This window comes from Sardina pilchardus, chromosome 3 (genome assembly GCF_963854185.1).
Source record: "Sardina pilchardus chromosome 3, fSarPil1.1, whole genome shotgun sequence".
In the NCBI taxonomy this organism is placed as follows: domain Eukaryota; kingdom Metazoa; phylum Chordata; class Actinopteri; order Clupeiformes; family Clupeidae; genus Sardina; species Sardina pilchardus.
This window is the reverse complement of record NC_084996.1, coordinates 13,997,781-14,020,436: the sequence shown is the minus strand read 5'-3', so window position 1 is coordinate 14,020,436 and position 22,656 is coordinate 13,997,781. Positions and strand designations below refer to the sequence as shown.

The 22,656-nt window shown below is 40.2% G+C and overlaps 2 protein-coding genes across 5 annotated transcripts in view; one reads left to right on the top strand and one right to left on the bottom strand.

Annotated features, from left to right (window-relative positions):
- LOC134076780 (RNA binding protein fox-1 homolog 2-like) overlaps nucleotides 1-341 on the bottom strand; it is a 39,989-nt gene extending 39,648 nt beyond the window's left edge. For all 3 annotated transcript variants that reach the window (XM_062531993.1, XM_062531994.1, XM_062531995.1), the window contains exon 1: nucleotides 1-341. This exon is cut by the window's left edge and continues 1,108 nt beyond it. The gene's annotated coding sequence lies outside the window, so the exon portion shown is untranslated.
- An 11,209-nt stretch (nucleotides 342-11,550) lies between these two features.
- On the top strand, nucleotides 11,551-18,725 carry zgc:65811 (uncharacterized protein LOC393524 homolog). Of its 2 annotated transcripts, none has more exons than XM_062531992.1 (8): nucleotides 11,551-11,745; nucleotides 12,385-12,487; nucleotides 12,691-12,788; nucleotides 14,463-14,537; nucleotides 15,852-15,953; nucleotides 16,373-16,462; nucleotides 17,161-17,244; nucleotides 18,032-18,725. In XM_062531992.1, exons 1-8 carry the CDS (start codon nucleotides 11,680-11,682, stop codon nucleotides 18,125-18,127), a joined length of 714 nt encoding a protein of 237 aa, XP_062387976.1. In that variant the 5' UTR covers nucleotides 11,551-11,679; the 3' UTR covers nucleotides 18,128-18,725. The 2 variants fall into 2 exon arrangements, with proteins under 2 accessions (XP_062387976.1, XP_062387975.1); XM_062531991.1 differs by having other exon boundaries at nucleotides 17,596-18,725.
- The last annotated feature ends 3,931 nt before the right edge of the window (nucleotides 18,726-22,656 follow it).

Sequence of the window (22,656 nt, the reverse complement as noted above, 5' to 3'; positions counted from 1 at the left end):
TTCAGCCAGATAACAAACCCGCACAAAGTCCTGAATTCTAAGCTAGCTAATTAGCTATCGCTAGCGTACACATTCCGCTACCTCACAAGGGTTATATTACAATACCTTGTCCAGAAGAAAATGGCTAACGTTAGTCTTTAAAATGCACGTGAAATACAAAATGACGTTAGTCCTTTCTTCTTGATAATCAACGTCTGTATCCCAACCTGTGTAAATCCCTCGTTAGAATTTCACCTTCTCTCCTTTCTTATCGCCTCCTTTCTCCCCAATCTGTTCGATGTGTTCTGGCGGCGTGTGTCGGCTAGTAAGGAGCACGATTTCCTCTCTACTGTGTCTCCAATTCTCCTCCTTCTTTTCCCCTCCGTGTGGTTGCTCCCTCCTCGTTTCCCCTCCTTCTATGAAGCACAAAATTTTAAGCGGTCTTTGTATTATATGGACATACATTAATTGGGCAATGTTTTAGATATGGCCATATAGAGAGAATCGCAGGCTATAACGTCTCATCTCTGATACACTAGTTTAGCTGTATCGCTTAATTTAAAACCAGGATAGGCAGATACATTTGTCTTGAATATTCATCGTCGTTCATCACAGTTCAATCTGAAACGAAATTTATTTTAAAGCTGGTCGTGCTCGCCCTTGGGTGTGATATCTTCTCTGTTCTTTTCCTCGCTTTGAATCGCTCTGTAAACAAAGCACAGATTAACTTTCTAGAGTCAGATGGCGGAAAATGTGGATATGGCTAATAATGGGAATGATGGGAGGGGTTAAAAATCACTGCGTAAAATCACAGAAGAGTAGCGAATTTCTCCCCCTTAACATAACCACATAACAAAACACCACATATCTAGAGACGCGAGGATGGAAAAAGTTCAGTGCTACAACACTGAAATAAACGATAAACCAGACAGCCCGATACGTTTTGTTAACATAATATGGTAACATTGTGCCATTATATTCCGATTGGAATGACTTGATATGCTTGGTATTTAAGCGACCCCTGGTGTAGGGATGCGGTACGGGGCATTCTTTTACTTAGTCCAGTGTGTGAACCTGAACGTTTTTTTTGTGTGTGTGTGTGGAACAATCAAGTTGCTTCCAGCAACCATTGAACGAGTTTTGTCCGTAAATGTGAAAAAAAAAACATCTGAAAAAAATCATAGTCTATTTGATCATTATAGACTACTACCTCGACATTCGAAGCTTACATTAATGTCTGCATTTAATGGTTCAGAAAAATAGATAGATAGATAGATAGATAGATAGATAGATAGATAGATAGATAGTCCCAGTGGCTTAAGACAGCACACACAACATAGCCTACACTACAACATAAACAGAATGATAAAATAACTAATCCACATGAGTAAAAAGAACAGTAAAATACAGTGGGGAGAAAATGTCTTGCCAGGCTAGAATATAAAATCATCATTTGACAATTGATCTTAATGTCTTTATTTAAAAAAAAAAAAAGAGTAAAAATAAAACCGCTAAGTACACCAATTTTCTTTGTGATTGAAGAATGCATTAAGGCATTAAGATCAATTGTCAAATGATGATTTTATATTCCTATTTTAGCATGGTATCAAATACATGTGCTCCCCACTGTATACTAAATAGGCTTATACTAAAAACAGGATCCACATGAATTTAAAGAGGATGTATAAGCATGAGGCGCTTGCAGTAATGGGGCAGGGAATGGCTTTGTGATTCAGTAGGCTATGAGGTGTGTGTCAAGGGTTAAAGTCTAGTGACCAACAATGAATATGAGTTATAAAATGTAAGCATAGACCTTCATAACAGGTATAGTATAAATACTGTATATGGACAAAAGAAGAGAAAAGTAAACAGGTAATATAAGAATTATAGTAACAGTGCAAGGATAGGTTTGAAGCACAAAGGTATCAGCCATGGGTCAATTAAGTTAGACCACGGTCCAGTCAGGGAGATGAAGGGGGGAGGGTTTTGCATGTGGGCTACTGTAGCCAGTAAACAAACAGTCAGTACACAGCATTGTTGAGGAAGGTCATGGAAGTAGAAGAGGGTGGAAATGCAGATAGACTGTGCAGAGAAGTCTGTCTCCTCTTCCCTTTAGTGAAGCATTGAATAGTTGTATGGCTCTGGGTACAAATGACTTCCTCAGTCTGTCAGTTGTGCATGGCAGTGAGTGTCTCCAACTTGTCGAGCTCTGCTGCTGTATGATAGTGCTGTGGAGTGGATGACAGTCATTGTCCAATATGTTGATTAGTTTGTTTAGGGTCCTTTTGTCTGTGGTGAAGTGATGCACTCCAGTTTAGCTCCCACATCAGAGCCAGCTTCCCTTACCAGCGCCTGTCTAGTCGCCCAGCAGACGTTGAAGACCTTGCAGATGTTGGACCGCAGCCTCCTCAGGAAGTAGAGCCTGCCCTGCCCTTTCTTGAAGAGTTTTTAAGTGTTGACTGACCTGTCCAGTTTATTGTCCAGGTAATTCCCAGGTTCTTGTACGTGTTCAAACCTCCACATGGACCCCCTCAATGGTGACTGACAGCAGAGCGGGTTTAGACCTCCAGAAATCTACCACCATCTCCTTGGTATTGTCAGTGTTGAGTTAAGGGGGGTACTACACACATAAAGATTTTATAAATCTCAACCGATTTTTTATCTGTGAGAGAACCCACACATGACTATAAAAAATCTTTCTCGGCTGCCCTCGGAAAACACCCCACACACACTACAGGATGTCTAGTCGCAAATATTGAACATGTTTAATATTTACGATGATCGGCGCCAATCGTTTTCCGTTCTGTCATACAGGCTATTGTCGGGAGAATTTTGACTCTTAACACACCACACACTACAAGAGAATCTCATAAGAGCTTAACATAATTGACCGTTGTCTGTCTTTGGTCGGAAAGGGGGGAAATCGGGGCAAAATCAATCCGATTATCTTTATATGTGTACCCCCCTTCAGGTGGTTGAGTTTGCACCATTGCACAAAGTCCTCCCCTAGGCTCCTGTATTCCTCCGCCTGCCCATCCTTGACACACCCCACAATTGCAGTATCATCCAAAAACTTCTGCATGTGGCATGACTCTGTGTTGTAGCAAAGTCAGACGTGTGGTGAACAGGACTCAGTCTGAAAGACTCTGTCAAGTTTGCAATCCATGATAAGTGAGCATCCACACCCTGCAGGAGCTTGTCATCCAGCCTGGGGGGTTGGATGGTGTTAAAATTATTTAGGCTACTTTGGACATTAATGTCCCTGTAGCCTACACCATCTAGAACCTGTTATCTATGTTATAATTGACTGAATGGGCATTATTGTGGATTGGCTACTCTCCTTTATTTTCATTGATTATTTTCATTAGACTATTGATTGAATTGGCATTGTTTGTATTATTTTTCTCCCTATAGTGACCAACATTTTACATTGTTCATCACTGTTAAATTAATTATTCTATTGTTATTATTTGTATGTCCCTTTGAACAAAAGTTTTTACCAAACCCCATAATCTTCACTTTTTACTATAGGCTATCCTTAAGCCTGCTTTGTGATATTTAGACATTGGAAGGCTATATGTATACAAAAAGTGTACACTATAATAGCCTATATGTGTGCCAACCACCCTTAAAGTTAAAGGCTTTCCCTGTGCTATATTAGATCTTCATTGCCCAACTATATCCACTCTCACAATATCAGAGCCTTGTTTCATGTCTTCACATCATTGCTCAGTGAACCCAAAATGAATTCCGCTTGCTGAAGTAGTCCATTCCAATTTCACCTCATGCTCTGACCTGAAGTAAATGCTAGTTCCTTTACTCCTACCTTTTGATATCTTTTTATAAAGGCCTGTGATGTGTTGATCACAGAGTGAAAACTGACCAGGCCTTTGGGGGGTGCAAATAATGAAACCAATTTAGAAGCATTTAGATTTGTATATAGTTTTCTGTATTTTTTTTTTAAAAAAAATGTCATTTTGGGGGACTAGGCCTAGTTGTTCTTAAACTACTTTCCATTTCAGCAAAGGGGTTTAAGCTTATCTTTATGCATTAATTGATTGACAGATCAATGCAATTATCCTTCTCAAATATTTATGTAGAATGTAATTATAGGGATACCATGCAAAATGCTTTTTTATTTTAAATATACATCTTATTTGTATGTATGGATGTGTGTCTTTTCAGGGTTATTCTGGTTGGAGCGTGAACATGCTTTGTATGTTAGATTGAGAGCAGAAAGCCAAATAGCTAGACTGTGGATGTTGTGCCTTCATGGATGAAACTGTGTCATTTAATACCTCAGACACCTCAAATAGCCTAAGACTGTTATGTTGTCTTTTGTTTTTGAGTATGTGTTACTCATTGCCCATTAACAACATGCACGAAAGAAACTTAGCTACTGGCATGAATCTGACTATGCTATGATCTTATGAACTACCAGTTATTTGCTGCCTTTTCGTTCACAGTTACACTTGCCAAAAATGCTTACCAGAGAAAAGTTGAGTGTGACAGACAGCATAAAAGTTTATTTTTGATCCTCTAGCGCCGCCATCAACTATGCAGATGAATGTGCAACTTTTGCCAATGAAAATGTTGTTAAAAATAAGTGCCCTGTTCAATCTCTTTGAGAATGGCATTACCTTGTGTAGACATGGTAGCATTGTTGGATTCTTTCTCTCATCCTTAAAGAGAAAGAAGTTTATGTACTTTTTCAGTGAATTCGTCCAACAGCATGTCCTCTGCATCCACTCTTCTGCTGTAATCCATTACACTCAATATTTTTCCATTAATAATGCATGTTATTAATTTATCACTTGGTGAGAAGTTCTTTTTTCTTTCATGCAAACAAGGGTTTCACTTTGTTTAACTAAATTCAATGTAAACTAGAGCTAGAACTGTCTCCCTTCTTCCTTTCTTGTCAAATGTTTTATAGAAAGTCTTCTTAAAGCAAGTTTCTGATCTCCTATCTCAGAAAAACCAACTAGTGGTTCTTAAAAGTTGTGAGATGGGAACTGGTAGAAGAGGCAGAGAATGTTTTCTCTCATAGGTAGGCTATGTCAACACCAAAAGCATTAATGTCAATGGCAGCCTTTGACAATCTGATTTATTACATCCAAAAGATAACAAGCTCTCATCCAATGTATATAAATGGCGCTCCTGTGGCAAAACCACATTGATTTTGCAAAATTTCTTCAGATATAGTGACATGCCCCCGAATATTTTAGATAGGGCCTACCCCTACCGGAGGTAGAACTAAACCAACAATGTTTTTCCTCATCTCTAAGGTCTCCAATGAAATGGATTCTTGGCTAAAAATATTTTACTGCTGAGATTGTTAAATTAATAGATATTGTTATACACTCCAAAACCAATAAAGGACTAAAATATAGCCTGTCCGTATGGGACTTAAGGCATAAAAAGTAATGCAGATCAAACACACAAGCTCTGAGAGCTTTGAAATTTGCCATGTTTGTAGTCAGGAACACTGTATGCAAATATCTTGATGTATGACATAAATAGAGACTTATAAATACCTAAAATCGGTGAACAAGCCAAAAAACAACAATATTTATTCAGAATGTTTTCATTTGAGGTTATAGTAATACACGGGGACATTTAATATAGGTTTTGTGTCTTTTAAATGGCATAAAACAATGTCCTGCGGCTTATACACAATGCGGCTAATACACAGGACATTACTGTAGTGTTGTGTCACTGGTAAGCTACAGCATCTTCAAGCTCATTATAGCAAGAGAGGGATATATTTGAGTTTGCATTAACAGAGTATCCCCTTTTCGACGAACATCATGGAAACCCTGTGAATTGGAAGTCTAGAAACTGTTCTTTTATCTGTGACTGAAGCATTAAGTAGCTACAGTAACGCCTCTGTTATCTGTTTTAATTTTACTTGACTCATCTGCAGCCTTTGACACAGCGAAGCTTGACATTCTCCTCTCAACATGATCTGAGCCAGTGTTTCCCAACCTCCTTTCCTTGAAGACCGCCTTGTCTGTGCCTAAAACAAGCCAGGGCCCCCTACCCGAACTCACCCACATACACACACAAGAAATTGTTTTATTCAACAATTAGGGTCCAGGTATGAATTACCAATGACTAGCCTAGGTTGCTTATGCAAGTTCGGAGGTCAGAAGTAATAAAATGAAATCTGGAACAAAAAATGTTTTCATTTGGATTACACTGAGTTTTGATTATCCAACTGTGTGTGTTATTGGGATTTTATACAATTTTATTTAACCTCACAACCTCAGCCCAGGCAACACTATGCGGACCCCCTGCAATCTCTGGCGGCCCCTATTGGGGTCCCTGGGCCCCAGGCTGGGAACCACTGATCTGTGCTATAGGAATCTGCAGGAAAAGCCTTAATTGCGTCCTCCCTCGGTTCATTCAGTGTGTCTTAGATTTCAAAGTCTCATGACCTCGGTGTACCTCAGTGATCAGTACTACCTTTCTGTTTTATATCAGGTTAGATCAATTCACTCCCACTGATTCATCTACTGTTATGTGAATGATACTGAACTTCAGGGGTGGTTTCTCATACGGGCAGTATTCGCAGCCGCCCAGGGCACGAGCGCTTGCAAAAAAAAAAAAAAAATCAGACTAGTTTTTTTTGTCTTTCATTTGAGCTAATCAGTTTTCTAAATATTGCTCATTTTCATGTCAAATCAATTATGTCACCATGTGGGGAGTGGGCGCTCTATGTTTTGCAGGCACCTGTGCTTGCTGCTGAGAAGGTCTCACACACAGAAGGAACCTCACCTCTGGACCACGTCTCCCTACTGGAGCAGGGAAGTGAGAATATCACACAACCAACCCAATTTGTAGGCCTATTGGCTAAAGTCAGCAACATTATGATCGACTCCAGAAAAGCACATTTAATTCGTAATCCATTTTTTCTGGATTGTGAAATTGAAGGAATAAAAAAAAATAGCTGCTGAGGAAGGTGGTTGCCGAGGGTATCATACAAAGCTACCGCCACTGCTGAACGGCAGGGACTTTTCCATCTGGATGAAAGATTGACTGGACTGACTTCAGCTCAATCTCTCCAAAACTGATCAGCATCCAGCTTGGCTCGTCCTCACTGACCCGAACAAAAATGCCAAAAATCACAAGTGATGACCGATTACATTTCTCTGAGCATTTAGCCTCAGTCACAATGTCATGTCAGTTTAGCTTATATTCAGATTAGACCTTATCTAACACAATATGTGACACAACCTCTTGTGCAAGCCATAGATCTTGTGGTTCAACCTATTGCCAAGATGGCCTACCTCCTTGTGTAGTGAGATCGTTACAGTTATCAATGGGCACCATCCAAATGACGCTTAGATAGATAGTCCTTCAAGCAATCAGACCAACGATCCAGTGCGTCTTTTGGATAAGCTAGCCTACTTTGTGATTGGACCCAAAGGGTGTGGACAGGAAGCAGGGGAGATAGATGTGCAGGTTTCCAGCCTGAGCTGCCCGGCGAAATCCAAATTCACCGGCAGGTCAGGCACGGTTCGCCCAGGCAGGCCTACATAGCTGCCATAGTGAATATTAAATGTAGGCTATAAACACATGCGCAAAACCTTTCCCTCAGGGCCCAGAGGGAAGTGAGAACAGATTTTGCCTGTGTACTTGGCAGCAAGTTTCTCCAATACATTGAACCTCACTTCTTGTCAAAGAACGGAAAAAATAACGGTATGGCTATAACCGGTTAGCCTACCATTATATTAGATAAAAGTTTCTGTTCCGGAACATACTTTTTTTTTTTTTTTTTTAAGTTTCTGGTTTCGTTTCTGTTAGCAAAACATCAAAAGTTTCTGGTTTTCGTTTTAGTTCCGTGAACCGGTTCAAAGCCTTGCTACAGTGACTTTTTGTCTGGTCCGCATCAAAGCCATCGATATCGATGGCTTTGGTCCGCATCATAAGAAATGAAACTGAGAACTGCCATGCGCCCTTTCACTTTCTGGCTGATGATGCATTCTCAGCTTCTGCCTCATGATGGCCATCTTTGCATGTGTTGGAGCATTTTTTTAAAAAAAACATTGAGTCTGAGTCTGTCTGACACACGTAAACCTTTAATAGGCTTGCATGTTTTTTAGGCACTTCACACTTTCAGAAATGTTTTCTCAATATTGCTTTAACTAGTAGGGAGCAAAGAAAGAGTATTCAAGGGACATGCTTGATTGCACAGACAGAGCTCTAATTCATTAATGTATAGGGACTAAGTAGACTGACAGTTATACTTAATCCACAGTTAACAGGTAAGATCTCGATTTAAAATACATGTATTGCTCTTCACCCCAACAAACAAAACAAATCAAGTAGATGTCATATAATGAATGGTGCAGACGGTCATGGGATGAATGTTTCAGACGGTCACACCTACTAACCCAAACCACTACCTACAGGATGATATCTAGAAGGTGCCCGTGCAACATGTCACAGCACTCTTTAGGATCAGATGCTTAGGCCTGAAGCTCCAGTAATGTGCATATTTATTAGATTTGATTATATTAGATTAGAGATTAATTAAACTTTGTCATTATGCAGAGTACAGGTAGCCTATAATCTATAGAGTACAGGTATAAAGACAACAAAATGCAGTTCCATATAGCCCATAAATGGCAAAATTATTTTCAACCTGCATAATATGACTTTAAAGGGACACTTCACCGATAAGCCTTAAGCTTTGTATCTTTAGAAAACCAGTCATGTTTTTGAATGGTCATGCATCATTCCCTCAGTTTGCCTTGAGATAGGAGAAATAGGGATTTCAGTGAAACTCATGAATAGGACTTCCTGCTTTCAATGATGTAAAATGATGATTTTACATCATTGAAAGCAGGAAGTCCAACATTGAAAACTGTATTTCTCCCATCTCAAGCAAACAAGGCATACTTTTGGTTATGCTTATCCTGATATAAACATCTCTTTAGCTGGCTTCAGGCTCAGGAGATTTCTCCGGAATTATTCAAGCTTCAATTATTCAAGCTGAATTGTTGATTAAAGATGGCGGCGACTGAAGGAATGAAAAGGTTCACTGACTATTCTTCAAGTCACCGGCATCTTTCAAGGAGTTGTTGTTGCAAATGTATGTTCCAGTCTTACCCAAAACTATTCTGATTAACGTAATTTTGGTCCCCAATTTGTTTACACGTGTTATAATGTAAAAAAAGACCCTAGTTTTCCTCATCAGATGAAGGTGAACACGCAGTGTGGAGGGTTTCTTTAAAATGCTGTTTTTTCACATTATAAAAGCTTAGATGCTGGGCTATTTTTTTTCTCATAAAACTGAACATTGTACATTAAACACTATATTTGCACATGACATTTCCACTCAAGTAGTGTGCATGACATGTTTGTTCTCCAACTGTGTGACAGTGTAGATGAATGCAGCAATCCGGAGTGGTTCTCTTGACTATTGAACTGGCCCCAGGAATAGGCCCTTAGTGCTGCCAAGACTCCCAAGGAGACATGTTTAAGGGACAAATGTACTTCATCATGACAGTAAGTTACCAGTATGTATCTCCCACTCCCATAATGCACAGGCCAAGTTGTACCCCCCTCTCAGTGAGGCTTCAATAAAGGCTCTCTGTGTCCATGGACCCACATGCTTATAGCCAATAATAATTATAAGGGAGTGGTGGGTAGAGTACTGGAAATCCATACCCATGTAAAAGTATAATTGCTCCCTTAAAAATGTACTCAAGTACAAGTAACAATTCCTTTTTAAGAAACTTACTTAAGTTAAAGTTAAAAAGAATGTTGTTAGGCCCCAGCCGTGGTGCGACTTTTTTCAGTTAGATAAAGCAGGTTCAGTAAATCGAACACGTAAATGTACACAAACGTAAATTGTAAACGCGTAAAATCCTAGACATACACACCAACAGGTGTCTCCTTCAGCCCATGTTATCACTAATGTCCCCGAGATATACACAGTCGTAGGCCTCACTTAGTGTCTACATCTGGTCAGGTTTTTGGTGTCTGACAAAGTCCTACAATTTTATGGCCACCCCTACCCCGCCGTATACTACGCATAGGAGTAACATATGAACACATCAGAATACAGTGAGAATACTTCAGAATTCTACTGCACTGTAGACCTGTACTGCTATCCCTTAATCAGGTATTGATTTGATCTTTGCAGGTCCTGATGTACAGGAGAGAGCATGATGGTCTTTACAGGTGTAGTTGAAAGTTAGTCCCACCACTTATACCCCGCTGAAGTTTCCCTACAAAAAAGCTACCATCTTTGCCCAAAGAAGGAGATCATGTATCTTGAGATCTACTATGGGAAAATAAATGGGGATTTTGAATGAAGATTATTTCTTCACTGGAATGAACTACACCCTGTAACAAAAATACCAACAGTATTGTTGTGTAGCAAAAGTAGCCTATATCTGATAGATAAATAGATAGATAGATAGATAGATAGATAGATACAGTGCTTTGTTGATCCCCAAGGGGAAATTCAAGATCAAGATTCAATCTATCTGTAAAGATGGCAGCTTTGGTTCCTTTTTGTAGGCGAACTTCAGAGGTATTGCTTCTACCTGCACTACAGTAACACAGGTGAGTTCACCACCTCATAGGCTACCTGGTTGAGGAGTTGTGCCAATGAGAATCAGCTGGTTTAGTAAATGATTGGAGACTTTTACACCTCTGTGGCTAAGTCATGTGTATTATGCCGTGAAGGATTAGGCTGGGTAAACTCAGCGTGATTCAGCGGATTTCGCCCTGCAGTTCAGGCTGGAAACCTGTGCATCCATCTCTCCTGCTTCGTGTCCACGTTTGCTGGGTCCAATCACAAACTGGCTTATTGTTGGTCTGATTGGTTGAAGGATTATCTAAGCATATTTTAATTGGCATGAATTTAATTCCACCTCCTGTCACTCCAATTCAAATTCAACTTCTATTTAGGGCAGAGTAGAGGAGTCCAATTCTAAAAGTCTGGTAGGGAGTCATTTGAAGTATGCCCATTGATCACGCCTCTTGTGCAGTCGAAATAAAGCGCAGATTCCTCAAACCAATGTTCAATCAGATTGATCTTAGTATGGTGATAGCCAGACTGAAGGACTATTCTTTTGCTCCATGTTTATGAAGAAGACATGGCCAGCCAGGGCAATGGCCAGGGACGCTCCATCATGTATGTCACAGTCATCACTAATTAACAGCTGCGTTTTGGCAGATGTCATTTAGCCAAGGGCAGGTTTTCATTTCAGCTGAAGAGCTAAAACAAAAAAATCCTTCTCTATTCTATCACTCATTATTTTTTCCTAAATGGGGTTTGGGAATAGATCTTTCAATAAGAGAGATTTAATTCAGGTCTCATTTTAATTCTTCTAGGCTAAATATCAATAAATATGGCTAGATGCAGACATACAGCTCCCAAACATAGCCTAGACCCTACACCGAAAATAGCCAAATTTCAAAGAAATGAAAACTTGGATGGCGATGGTTGCGAAATAACAGGCTCTAGTTTCGTTTCTTCACTATTTCCCAATCTTAGTCACGCCCAATAAATAACGTCACTTCTTTCTATACTCCAATCAGTTGACAGTGACCGTCACATTTAACGAAACCAGCATCAAGGCGAGAAGTGGCAGTGACTACAGTTTTGGATTCGACATAGCCTCCGGTTGGCAAACGCACAATCACCCTTTTAGCCCCATCCGAAGCACCAATTCTTCAGCCATGGGAGTGGACGGTTGTGGACAACTGTGCAAATGCATTCTCATCCTTTTCAATTCCCTATTTGCGGTGAGTAGGCTATGATAATACAGTAGGCTACACATATTTTTTCGACATAAGTTGCTATCGATGAGAACAGAATTCCTGTTTCCGCGAGCGGAGTAGTGTAGTGCACGGTATAACTACATTGCATAACAATAATTGTGATTATGAAGCATAGGCTAATGATAATCATTGATTATTTCAGGTCAAAGAAATTTCAGAAAGGCTGGGGTAGAATACACGTTGCTTACGATAGGGATGCATCCTGTCTTCCTAAGTTTCGTTTTCAGCAGGAATCACACCCTGTCTGCAGGAGGTTCAGTCTACGCAGTTTGGCCTACCTACACAGACAACTAGCAAAACACCAATGAAATGGCCTCTCACACACAGAAACATAACCAGGAGTACACGTGATTATCGAAATATAAAATGATCTCTATCTCAGATTTACTGCCTTTGTTCCCTGTTGTGACATTTAGGCGATCGGGCTGAGCATGCATTATGGCTTTTGATGGGGGGGAAAAAAGATCAGTTTGTCTCGTTTTCACCGCTTCCCCTCATAGACAGCAGAATTAAAGCGGTACATTTGCGTTTCTTTTTTGTGAGTTTCTACATGTCAAGTGTCAACTGTTGCCATATTTCTTTGTTCTGTCTTTCCCTCTTTAGATTGTGGGACTTGGGATGGTTGGTTTGGGCCTTGGACTGAGGCTTAGCTCAGAGACACGTGGGCTCTTCGACGTTGAGTTGAAAACACAACAGTTTGTCATATGTAAGTGTGTCAACTAGTCAATGACGTTGCTCCATTAACTGTCAGTAAAAAAATAACAGGGTAGATTAACTTCCTGTAAATTCCAGAATATTTCAGCATGGATCTCATGTATAGATATAGTTTCTGGATCAAATTTGACCAGATAGAGACAAATGGAGTTGAATGTCCCTTTAATAACTTTCTTAAAACCCATTGTAACACAGTTGTGGTGGTGTTGATCATACTGGGTTCACTGATGCTCATCGTGTCCATTTGTGGGTTCCATGGAGCTTGCAACGAGAACCGCTCGTCCTTAGGAATTGTAAGTATTCATGCAGCCTAACAACTTCATAAAGATTCTGGCCTGGAACATTTTTGTCTTCTCAGAGGTGTATAGTAAAGTAGGCTATAGATACAGCCATGGTGGTCTTCTAAATACTGTAAAATGGTCTAATCACATTCACTTGTCGATTCTGCAGCCATCAATACTGATTTGAGTATCCCACTTTATCAGTGGTTCAGACAGACACCACTGATTAAGTACAACTTTAGTTTAGTCACACATTTGCTGGAGCGAGTTTATCAACGGCATTAAAATAAGACTAGATCAGAGCACCCAACCCATTCCTGACAGAACTCTCAGGCAATGGGGCCTCTCACTTCTCTTTATATAGCCTACCTGTGACGGGCTGCCCTAATGCTTTAATGGCGAAAAATGAGTGACGAGTAAAAAGATGAGTAAAAAGATGCAAAAGTCTAGGTGCAGAACAAAGGTGATTTGTGAAAAAGTAGAAAAAAAAGTGATAACATAACATGGAGACATATCGTTCTATCAGCACATGTCTATCAGCTGTGTGCTGGAAACGAAGTGGCCTGTTTTGCGTTACCCGGAACTTAATTTGTTTTTTAAAAAAAAACATTCAAAGGAACTTCTCTTTTAAAGAGGCCCTATAGTATAAGGGTAATTCCAGTTCAAACATTCTTCCTTGACAACATTGAAATAGTGTTTTGACACATGAAATACTTTTTTGCCGCAATTGTCTCTTCATGTTGAAAAAGGCATATCTTAAGAATGAAATGAGATCTGACCAAAAACAAATGCCAAGAATCTGAGACCTTGGTGTCAAACCCAAGATTTCAGTGTTGAGTTGCTATGGAATTACCCATAGAGCAATCTGGCAATTTTGTACCACAGATAAAAGGGAAGTTAGTCACGAGAGTGGTTTTCAACTAGGCACAAGGTTACTATTATTATTTCTCTAAAAAATTGGAATGGCTTGTACGAAGGCTACAGCCACACTACATTTGCATTGTAAACGCAGTGCATTTTGCATTGACCACCGGCAGGCAAGTAATGGAAGTAAAAGTAAATAGTGGAGACTCATAATACTGCCAAGGTCCAGACAGGAAAGGAACGTGGGTTTCTGTGTAAAATTATATCGCTGTCTACATTAAAACTTTACTAATGAAAACGGGGATGACTGTCTGTGCAGCTCTTCTACACTAATCATAACACAATCAGTTTGGATTTAAATGAAAAGCAAGTTGTGTGAATATAGTCTACAGGGAGAGGGCGTGTATTCATGTGAAGATTGCCTTGCGTCTCTAACCAGACAGGTCATTGTCTGGTGCCTACATGATCTGACCAGGTGTCAGGTCAACACCAGACCACCCTGATAAATGCCATTGGGGCCATTTAAAGCAGATGTCTTTTGACAGAGAATGCACTCCGGCAGAGAATGCACTCCGGCACAACAGAACAACATTTCTGAAACGGCAATCCTAGAAAAGCTGCCCACTCCCTTTGATTTTGTCATCCAAAATAATTTGCCTCTGGCTTTTAGCACTTTGATAAATCTGCCCATTTAGATACACATGTATAAGTACATGGAAAGTTCTGTGAAAATGGGAAAGTAGCTCTTATGTCTATAAATGTGACCAAGTTAATTGCTGGTTGTTTATTTAGTCTTGTTTTCTTGAAATTGTTTTCTTGTAGTTTGCCATATTGTTGGCCATCATGGCAGGTGTGGAGATTGGAGCTGGAGTACTGGTGTTCATGCGCAGTGACGAGGTGAGATGGGGGAGGGGGAGAAATTCAGTGGTGGGGGTGGGGGGTGGGTGGGGGGGGGGGGGGGGGGGAATTGAAATGAGTGGTTGGAGAACAGGAAACTTCTTCCCATGATATGCTTTGATAAAGTTGATGATAAAGACCATGTTCTAGTCCACTCATGGATTCCCTCTTAATTTGGTGATCTCCTTTATTTTCCTGTGCCTGGATTCTCTGTCATCATACCTATGATACATTTTACATACATGTCATACATTTTAAATGAAAGTAAATTAGTAAGAGAAGTCTAATTCATTGATAATAGAGATTACACTTATTAATGTGGAAATTGTGACACTGAAGATTCAAAGTGGTCGCCTGATGAAGGTCTAAAGTGTATGGGATATACTCTCCTAATGAGATGATTTATTCCCTGTAAGTCCCTGTAAGCAGTTTTACCAAACGTAAGAAATACAATGTATGTGAGTCTTTAAGTTTCTTAAAATCTTGGGCAACTCTAAGGAGCACTGCTGTGTGTTGACAGTGATGGCCACAAACAGGAAACGGGTCTACCGAATACTAGTCAAAACGAAAGTTTCATTACGCTAGTGCACAGAGCCAATTCTGCCCACGTATCAGTGATATTACTAGATGACTGGGACACCTAGAATAACCTGCGCTGCTGAGTTTTGTTAGAGAGTACTCCTCTAGAGTCGCTATATATTTAGATTTTACTCTGCTATTGTAAATGGCAAACTTCTCGTGACCTATCCCTACAATGAATGTGCTTTTGTTGTGGAGGTGAAGGATTAACAACAGGCAAAAACTATCTCCAAATAGCTATGTCCACTGATAAGGTAATGTTTAAGGATTCTTATGAGATTTGTCGGGTCACCATTCTGGTTGGCTTTCTCGGTAGAGACTCGCTCCGTCTATGTTTTAAAACCTTTGTTTACAAGATTGCCAAACCTTTGAAATGATTTGGTAAGAGTTTATAATGTACCAATTGAAGTTTCACTGCTAGTTATGCCCTTGCTGGAAGTCGTAAGTCAGTTAAACTTTTCCAGACCCACTCCCGTTTTCACAGTTGTGAAAGTCTGGGTGTTCCCAGGCTAAGGTTGATGTATCCCAGTGATTTATTTGATATGTTTTATAAACTGTTTAAACATATCTGTGGGGTCTCCAGTCTTGAGTTCATACGGAGGCTAGTGGGGATAATGGTGTTATGCACATCATTAACATGCATTTTATGCTGTGTAACTACGGCAAAAAAACGATTTTCATGAACTTTCATAACGCTGCTTTAACGGTTCCCTGTCTGTGTCCCATGGTCTCCAGGTATCTCAGGATATTGCCAACGTGTATGCCTCCCTTTACGCACAGTTCGTCAACAATCGTGATGCAAGCATTGGTACCACCCTCAGAATTTTCCATAAAGTGGTAAAGAACAAGAACAAGCACAAAACCTTGAAACTTTCCTATAACTTAATTTATTCATCCCTTTAAAGGTGCTCTAAGCAATGTTTCGTGGTCTCTAAGCTAAAACAGTTTTTTGTTGCATACAGCAAACAAATTGTATGTGACCAAAAAAGCTTAGCTTAGAAACTGTTTTGAAGGAGTTGCACCGCACTCACAATAACGAAGGTGCCAGACAAACAAAAACGGAGAATCTTCCTAATAAACTTTCTGGACACTTCAGTCCATATGCAAGTTGCAGACAGTTTATTTTGAAGCTTAGAAACAGTGTTCCATCACTTGGAGCACCTTTAACATAGACAATCAATTAAATATCTGATCTGCCTTTCAGTGTTCAGCAATGTGTTGTGTTCTTCACACTTTGTCATCTTTCCTGTGTTTAGTTTGATTGCTGTGGAATAGGAGGGGTACTTGAGCCGCTCGTACGAGACACCTGTCCTGACAAGGGTTTCTGGGGTGCCCTCAGTACTTCCGTAAGTACAGTTCTAATCACAGAAAACTCACTATTGGGTTGGACGGTAGCTCAAAGTTTTCCTTCACATTTATTCGTTAAGCAGACACAAAGTACACACGTGGCTGAAAGATCTTCCCACTTTAGGGTAGCAGTTGCAGTTAACTCTAGGACATTAGTTTGCTGATGGTCACAGTTCTCTCCTCTTTAAAGGTGACATAGAATGGAAATCATTTTTTTCTTGGTTTTCATGAATTATGAGAGGTTGTGCATAAACAAAGAGCTATCATGAACATGAGGCATGGTTGTGCCTTCCTTCATATGAAAATCTTGAACTTAGAAATAGACACAAAAAAATGGGCGATTCAGCAAAACTGCTTGCTTGTGATGTCAGACCTCGCAAAGCCATTGAAGTTCAATTGGGGTTGCCAAAGAGGGCGCCATTTAGTCAAACAGACCATTTCAATACCCAGCCTAAATGTATGGTTTTAATTAGTCTTGTAAAATTGCAGTTGAGTTTATTTTTTTAAAGCAAAGTTGAATATATACTATTTAACATCAAAGAACACAGTGCAATACTCAATTCATCCATTCTATGTCCTCTTTAACCCCCCACCCCACCCTCACCCCATGCCACCTCTACCTTTAAACTCTCCAAACCTGACTCTCTGAACTCTCTGAAATGCTTCCCTACACCTCAAAAACCCCTTTCAAATGCAGGCCTGCCCCTCGGTGATCGTGAATCTTTTCCAAGACAAAGCTCCACTCATCATGGGCTTCTTCCTGGCCAACTCAGCCCTCATGGTAAGAAATTGTGTTGTCCAGGTTTGTGGGCTGAGCTAGAATTAAAGGTATACTTTTTCATTGGCAGCTTAGTCATACTGTGTCCAAAACAGGCCACCGGTCAGTTACTTGAAATGTTATATAAATCCTGTTTATTAATACTAATACTAAGTTTGTGATAGTTTAGTCTTAACTATTATCTGTGTAGTTCTGTATTTTTAAGTTCTATGTTTGCATGGAGGTGCTTGTTTAACCAAACCCCTTCCCCTGTGCATTTCTCACTGTCCCTAATGTCTGCTACATTTCTGCCTGCACAACTGAATGTCCTTCACCCCCTTCCTTCATTTTCTCCACATCTCTTTACTCTGCCAGATCATTGCATTGGTTTGCAGCTCTCTTCTCAGAAAAGCAATCAGAGAGGCGTCGGTTTCTCCCTATGTACTCCTCACAACCTCCATCTTCAACGGTTCTCCATCTGTTGCTGTCTACCCTTCCTATCCTGTCACTATGCCCATAGCAGAGGAAGCTTAATGCTCCAACACCCACCTCTGAGCAAGCTACATGTGTAGAGCTCTCCACTATTATCCCACCCCATCCTCTTGTACACTCTCCTTTGCTTGATATACGTAATCCCCTTGAGTAATGGGTGTTTCCTTCTAACATTCTGGTGACCTTGGCTGTCTTTTTTTTCTTCTTCGGGTACTGCCACAAGAGTTGAACTTTACCCTCCTGCTCCCCTCACTCATCCCCTCCCCTTTTCATTCTCCCTACTCTTCCTCCTCCTCCTCCTCCTCCTCATAATTATCAGATCGTGGCCCTGGCCTGCTACGCCCTCCTGGCTAAAGCCATCAAGGAGAGTCGGCATGCGTTCCCCATCACCTACAGCGGACCCAAGATATTCTGAGATGACGGGAATCCCCGAACGCTGTTTGAGCCTGAAGGTCCTCTCTTATTTCTATTATCCTCTCACGGTCTCACCATTTGGACATAGTGAAAGATTTCTGTAGCCATCTTTATGCTAGGGTGGAGTATGCCCTTAAATGGTCTGTATCATTTTTACTGTTCAGTTTTTAGTTGCCTCTGAGAAAAGGGACCATTTTGATTTATTGTAAGGCTGCTAGTTTTGAGCTAATCTATAACTGTGTGGAGGTATTTCTGTGCATCATTTAGTCTATATATTAGCCTGGGTCAAAATGTTTTAAGTGAGACGTATTTTCTGTTTGTTATGCACATTAATTTTTTAAAATACTTTTTATACTGTTGAAGTTGCTTTAATGCTACTAAGAGAAATGTATTTTCCACATACTGTAAGTAAGGAGAGAAATTGGCTGGTTCTGTGCTCTGATGCTGTATATAAAGGGAACGAATTCCATTTCATATTGTTTTGTATTAGTATCTACTGTATACCATCTTGGTAAATCTAGCATTGCATGACACTTTCAGAAACCTGTGTGTTGTGTAAAATTGAGCACTGTAAAATAAAATGGATGGGTCTGTGTGGCTTTTGCTGATGGAGTGATCTTATTTTCTTAAAAGCCCAAAGGGGAAAAATGTTTTTCCAAAAAGCAATAGTCAGGATTTCTCATACTTCATTTTTAAATGGAGGTTTTCATTCAAGTTTGCTTGAACAGGAAACTGGCGCTAGCCCTAAAGAATATTTAGGAGCAGAATCGGTGAATTTCTCTTAGGTACAGTCAGGGATTTCAAGCCCATAACATATGTCGCATTCAGCAATCAGATTGGTCTGTAGGCGGTATTTTTAGACAAGTTTAGCTATAACTTTATGCATAATCTGCTCCCGAGCAGGTTGGGTAGGCAGTATGTGACACGCTTCATAGGATGCCCCATTGCTTCTCTAGCGATATCCTCCTTATTGTAAACAAAATCAACCAAACCGCATTCAGGTGACAAATCAATGATTAGGCACTGTTCCTCATCTGTTGATCATTGTATTAAGCCCGTCCAGACAGATTTGATGCGCACAGCTCTCAAGTGGACATAGAGGCTTCTCAATGGAGCCAGTCCAGACCGAATTTCCCCCACCTTTTCCTTTGCAAGCAAACTGGCTGGTGGAGAGTAACCAAGATAATAACTAGGCCTGTTGTCATTCTCTGCATGCTTGAAAGACCTTATTTCAAAAAATGAAAACAATGCAGAAATTTCCAAAGATGCTGATCGCCTAATTGAGAACAGCTGTATTACTGCGACTTTTGGGGAAGTTAACACAGTCTTTATGCTATTTTTCATCAGACCAGTGACAGTTGCCTCTGTGAAGCATTATTTTTCTAAATTGATACTGCGAAGATCAACCATCTTGGTCATCTCTGGACTTGCCACACTGTCGATTGGTCGGAAAAAGCAGCTAGCCTATGATGTAAGTGAGCCTTTTCATTTGGGCCTATAGGCCCATGTGCAGTCAGCAATGAGTTCCGGTGCATTAAGGTGCTTTGTCTTTAGATAAACCAGACAGGATGTTGACAGTGGAACTAAAGTGCAGACTTTTCTTCATGCACTTTAGCCCCAATGTTACCAAGATGGGTAGGACAGGGCATGCACTCAGACTGTTTATCTGAGCCATGCTGCAGGGCCAAGTTTGATGCAGAGACAATTCATTTTAGTATTTTTAAGATTCCCTACAGTTTGCTCTGATTGTTTAAGTAGATTTTTTTGTAATTATTGTCTATTTTTGCAAAACTCTACACACATAAGAAAACCTTTCACCAAATTATGAAAACATTGTAGTTCTCCTGCAAAAGCGAACACAGCTTGATTAATTCTTAACACATTTCTAAAAATGGTGTTTTCGTATCAAACCGTAAACACAAGCCATCATTTTCTAAGCACACAGTGTAATAATAGGATAATTTAGATGACAAAAATATTTTGATGAACCCTCATCAAGCAATGCTCAAAACTGTTGCTGCAGACAATATTTATTTCTTTCACTGTACCATATGTTCAGTTACAGTGACAAGTCAATCAACAGAAAATGGCAAAATTATAGTTCTTACTACTGTAAAGTGTAGAAAAATAAAAATCTGTACACAAATAAAAAGTACTGTACACTTACAGTCACTGAAGAAAAACTAAAGCAACAATACAAACAAGTAACAACAATATGTAATACTCTAATTATCTCTCCGTCTAGCTGGATCAGGCCATAAGAGTTCATCCACATCACAGGCTATGCCTCTCATTTGGGCTTATACTGTACATCCTCCCTCGCTCCTCGGGCCTCGATCCTCACTGATCGACATAAAGAATGATGGGGCGAAAACAATAGACCTCTGAAGTTCGCCTACAAAAAAGCTGCCATCTTTGAGATTCGGTATCTGGCGATTTTTCCTATGGGAAAATAACATGGGGATTTTGAATTATCGCACCTGTTAAACTCACGCGGGGACCATATAGTCTTAAATAAAGACGTTTTCCTGAACACACTTTTGTCCTCTGCCTTCTTGTGCATTCTGTGATCTCCGGTACGTGAAGTCGGCACACTTTGATTTTTGCTACCCCAGAGCTAACTGGCTAACTAACTTAATGGCAAGTTGCATTGCAAGTTAGCTCTGGGGTAGCGAAAATCAAAGTCTGGCGTCTTCGCGTACCGGAGATCACATATTCCTCTCGAAGGCAGAGGACAAAAGTGTGTTCAGCAAAACACCTGAATTTCCGATTTTGTCATCCCCGCGAGAGTTTAACAGGTGTGATAATTCCAAATCCCCATGTTAATTTCCCATAGGAAAAATCGTCAGATACCGTAACTCCATATATGGGCAAAGATGGTAGCTTTTTTGTAGGCGAACTTCAGAGGTCTATAGAGAGCCGAAGTCACGCCCTTCTACTTCCGGTCTATGGGACCTATTTTACGATTTTTTATGCATGGGAGTCAATGGAGAGATAACAATTATTTTTTGGTCCCGTTCGAGTTGGACCGTGCATTTCACATATGATGTGTGGGAATTTAAAAGATAATTTTTCACATTAATAAAGTTCTGTTTTTCATTAGACTTTAAAAGTTATCTAAGTTTTGTGCGAATCCGTTCAGTGGACTACATCTCGTCTCAAACGATGCACGTCACCAACTGAGCCACCAACTAGCAAACGAGAGGCTGGCTAGTTAGCTAGCTATTATGCTAGTTAACGGTTACATCTTGCTGCCAGCTAAGTCACTTAACAGTAGTGTTTGTACAGTCTATGAATGAAATACAACTTATCTGATGTGTTTAATCCTCTGACTCATGATATTTTCATCGGCAAGGGGAAAGCTCAAATAAGACCTGTTGCTGGCGCCCGTGGCTGTGAATTGGTCTAACGTCACTAACGCGACTGATGTGTTTGTAGTCGTTGGAAACACGATCTTTCACAATGTTGTAATTCACTAGTTACGACATACTTTTCAAATGTCTTTACATGAAAAATTGTCATTAAAATTGACAAACATCATATGGGTAATTCAAGGCACAAGACAATCGGGACCAGAAAATAATTTATATTTCTCCATTGACTGCCATTGAAAAAAAATCCAAAGATAGGTCCCATGGAGGCAATCGGAAGGGGCGGGACTTCGGCTCTCTATGGGATAGTCTATCCAGTGGTAGTTATAGATCAGTGGGAACGCCCCTCGAGGATCTAGCATCGAGGATCGAGGAGGCATGTTGTGGAGCATGTTATGTCTTCGTTGGCAAGGCAAGACTGCATAACACACCTGAGTGTTACGTTTTCAATTTTGCACATGTGTGCTTACACACCTGGTGGATGTGATTATTCAATTGGTTCATTAGTGTGGTCATTGGCAAGTCAGGGCTTTGTAATGAGAAGGAAGTACCTTACAATCTTTATCTGTGTCTAAGGTGTGAAAATGTGTTTTACGTTTTGACATTCACTGTGTAATGTTTTGCAAAAAGTGTGAAGCTGAATTTGTGCTTACTGTTGTACTACTCTGCGCAGGTGTTTTGCTTCTGGTTAACTGCCTGATAATCTTAATTTTAGTGTTTTTTTAACATTAGCAAATGTAGAGAAATGTCCAAGAGATATCAACAGAATGTGAAGATACAGCAGTTTTGACCTAGTGCCCACTCAAATATAACCACTAAATTCAGTATGCAAACCAGCTAATGCTGTTGTCTCTTGTAGTACCATCTTACACCATATGTGGTGCTATTAAATACAGTACTAGTCAACAGCGGAATGCATGTGGCTGTGGTCACGATAACTGGATCTTACAGAATTGCACAAGAAAGATGAAGGTATACATGTTATAGTCTTAGTAAGATTTGATAAGTCGTTTCCAAGGCTGCCAGTCTGGCTGACACCAGACCGCTGCTCAAGTTGAGATTGAGAATGGGTCAGGGGACGTCTTAGCCCCACCTCCTAATTAAAGCATGAAAGGAGACGAGGACATAATGCAACAAGAATGGAGGCATCAAGGACAGA

Excerpts from the sequence above, each read along its gene's own strand:
- zgc:65811 (XM_062531991.1), top strand. The coding sequence starts at position 11,680 with ATGGGAGTGGACGGTTGTGGACAACTGTGCAAATGCATTCTCATCCTT. Across the intron at positions 12,488-12,690 it reads AACACAACAGTTTGTCATAT|TTGTGGTGGTGTTGATCATA; the intron begins GTAAGTGTGTCA and ends ATTGTAACACAG. Across the intron at positions 14,538-15,851 it reads TGTTCATGCGCAGTGACGAG|GTATCTCAGGATATTGCCAA; the intron begins GTGAGATGGGGG and ends CATGGTCTCCAG.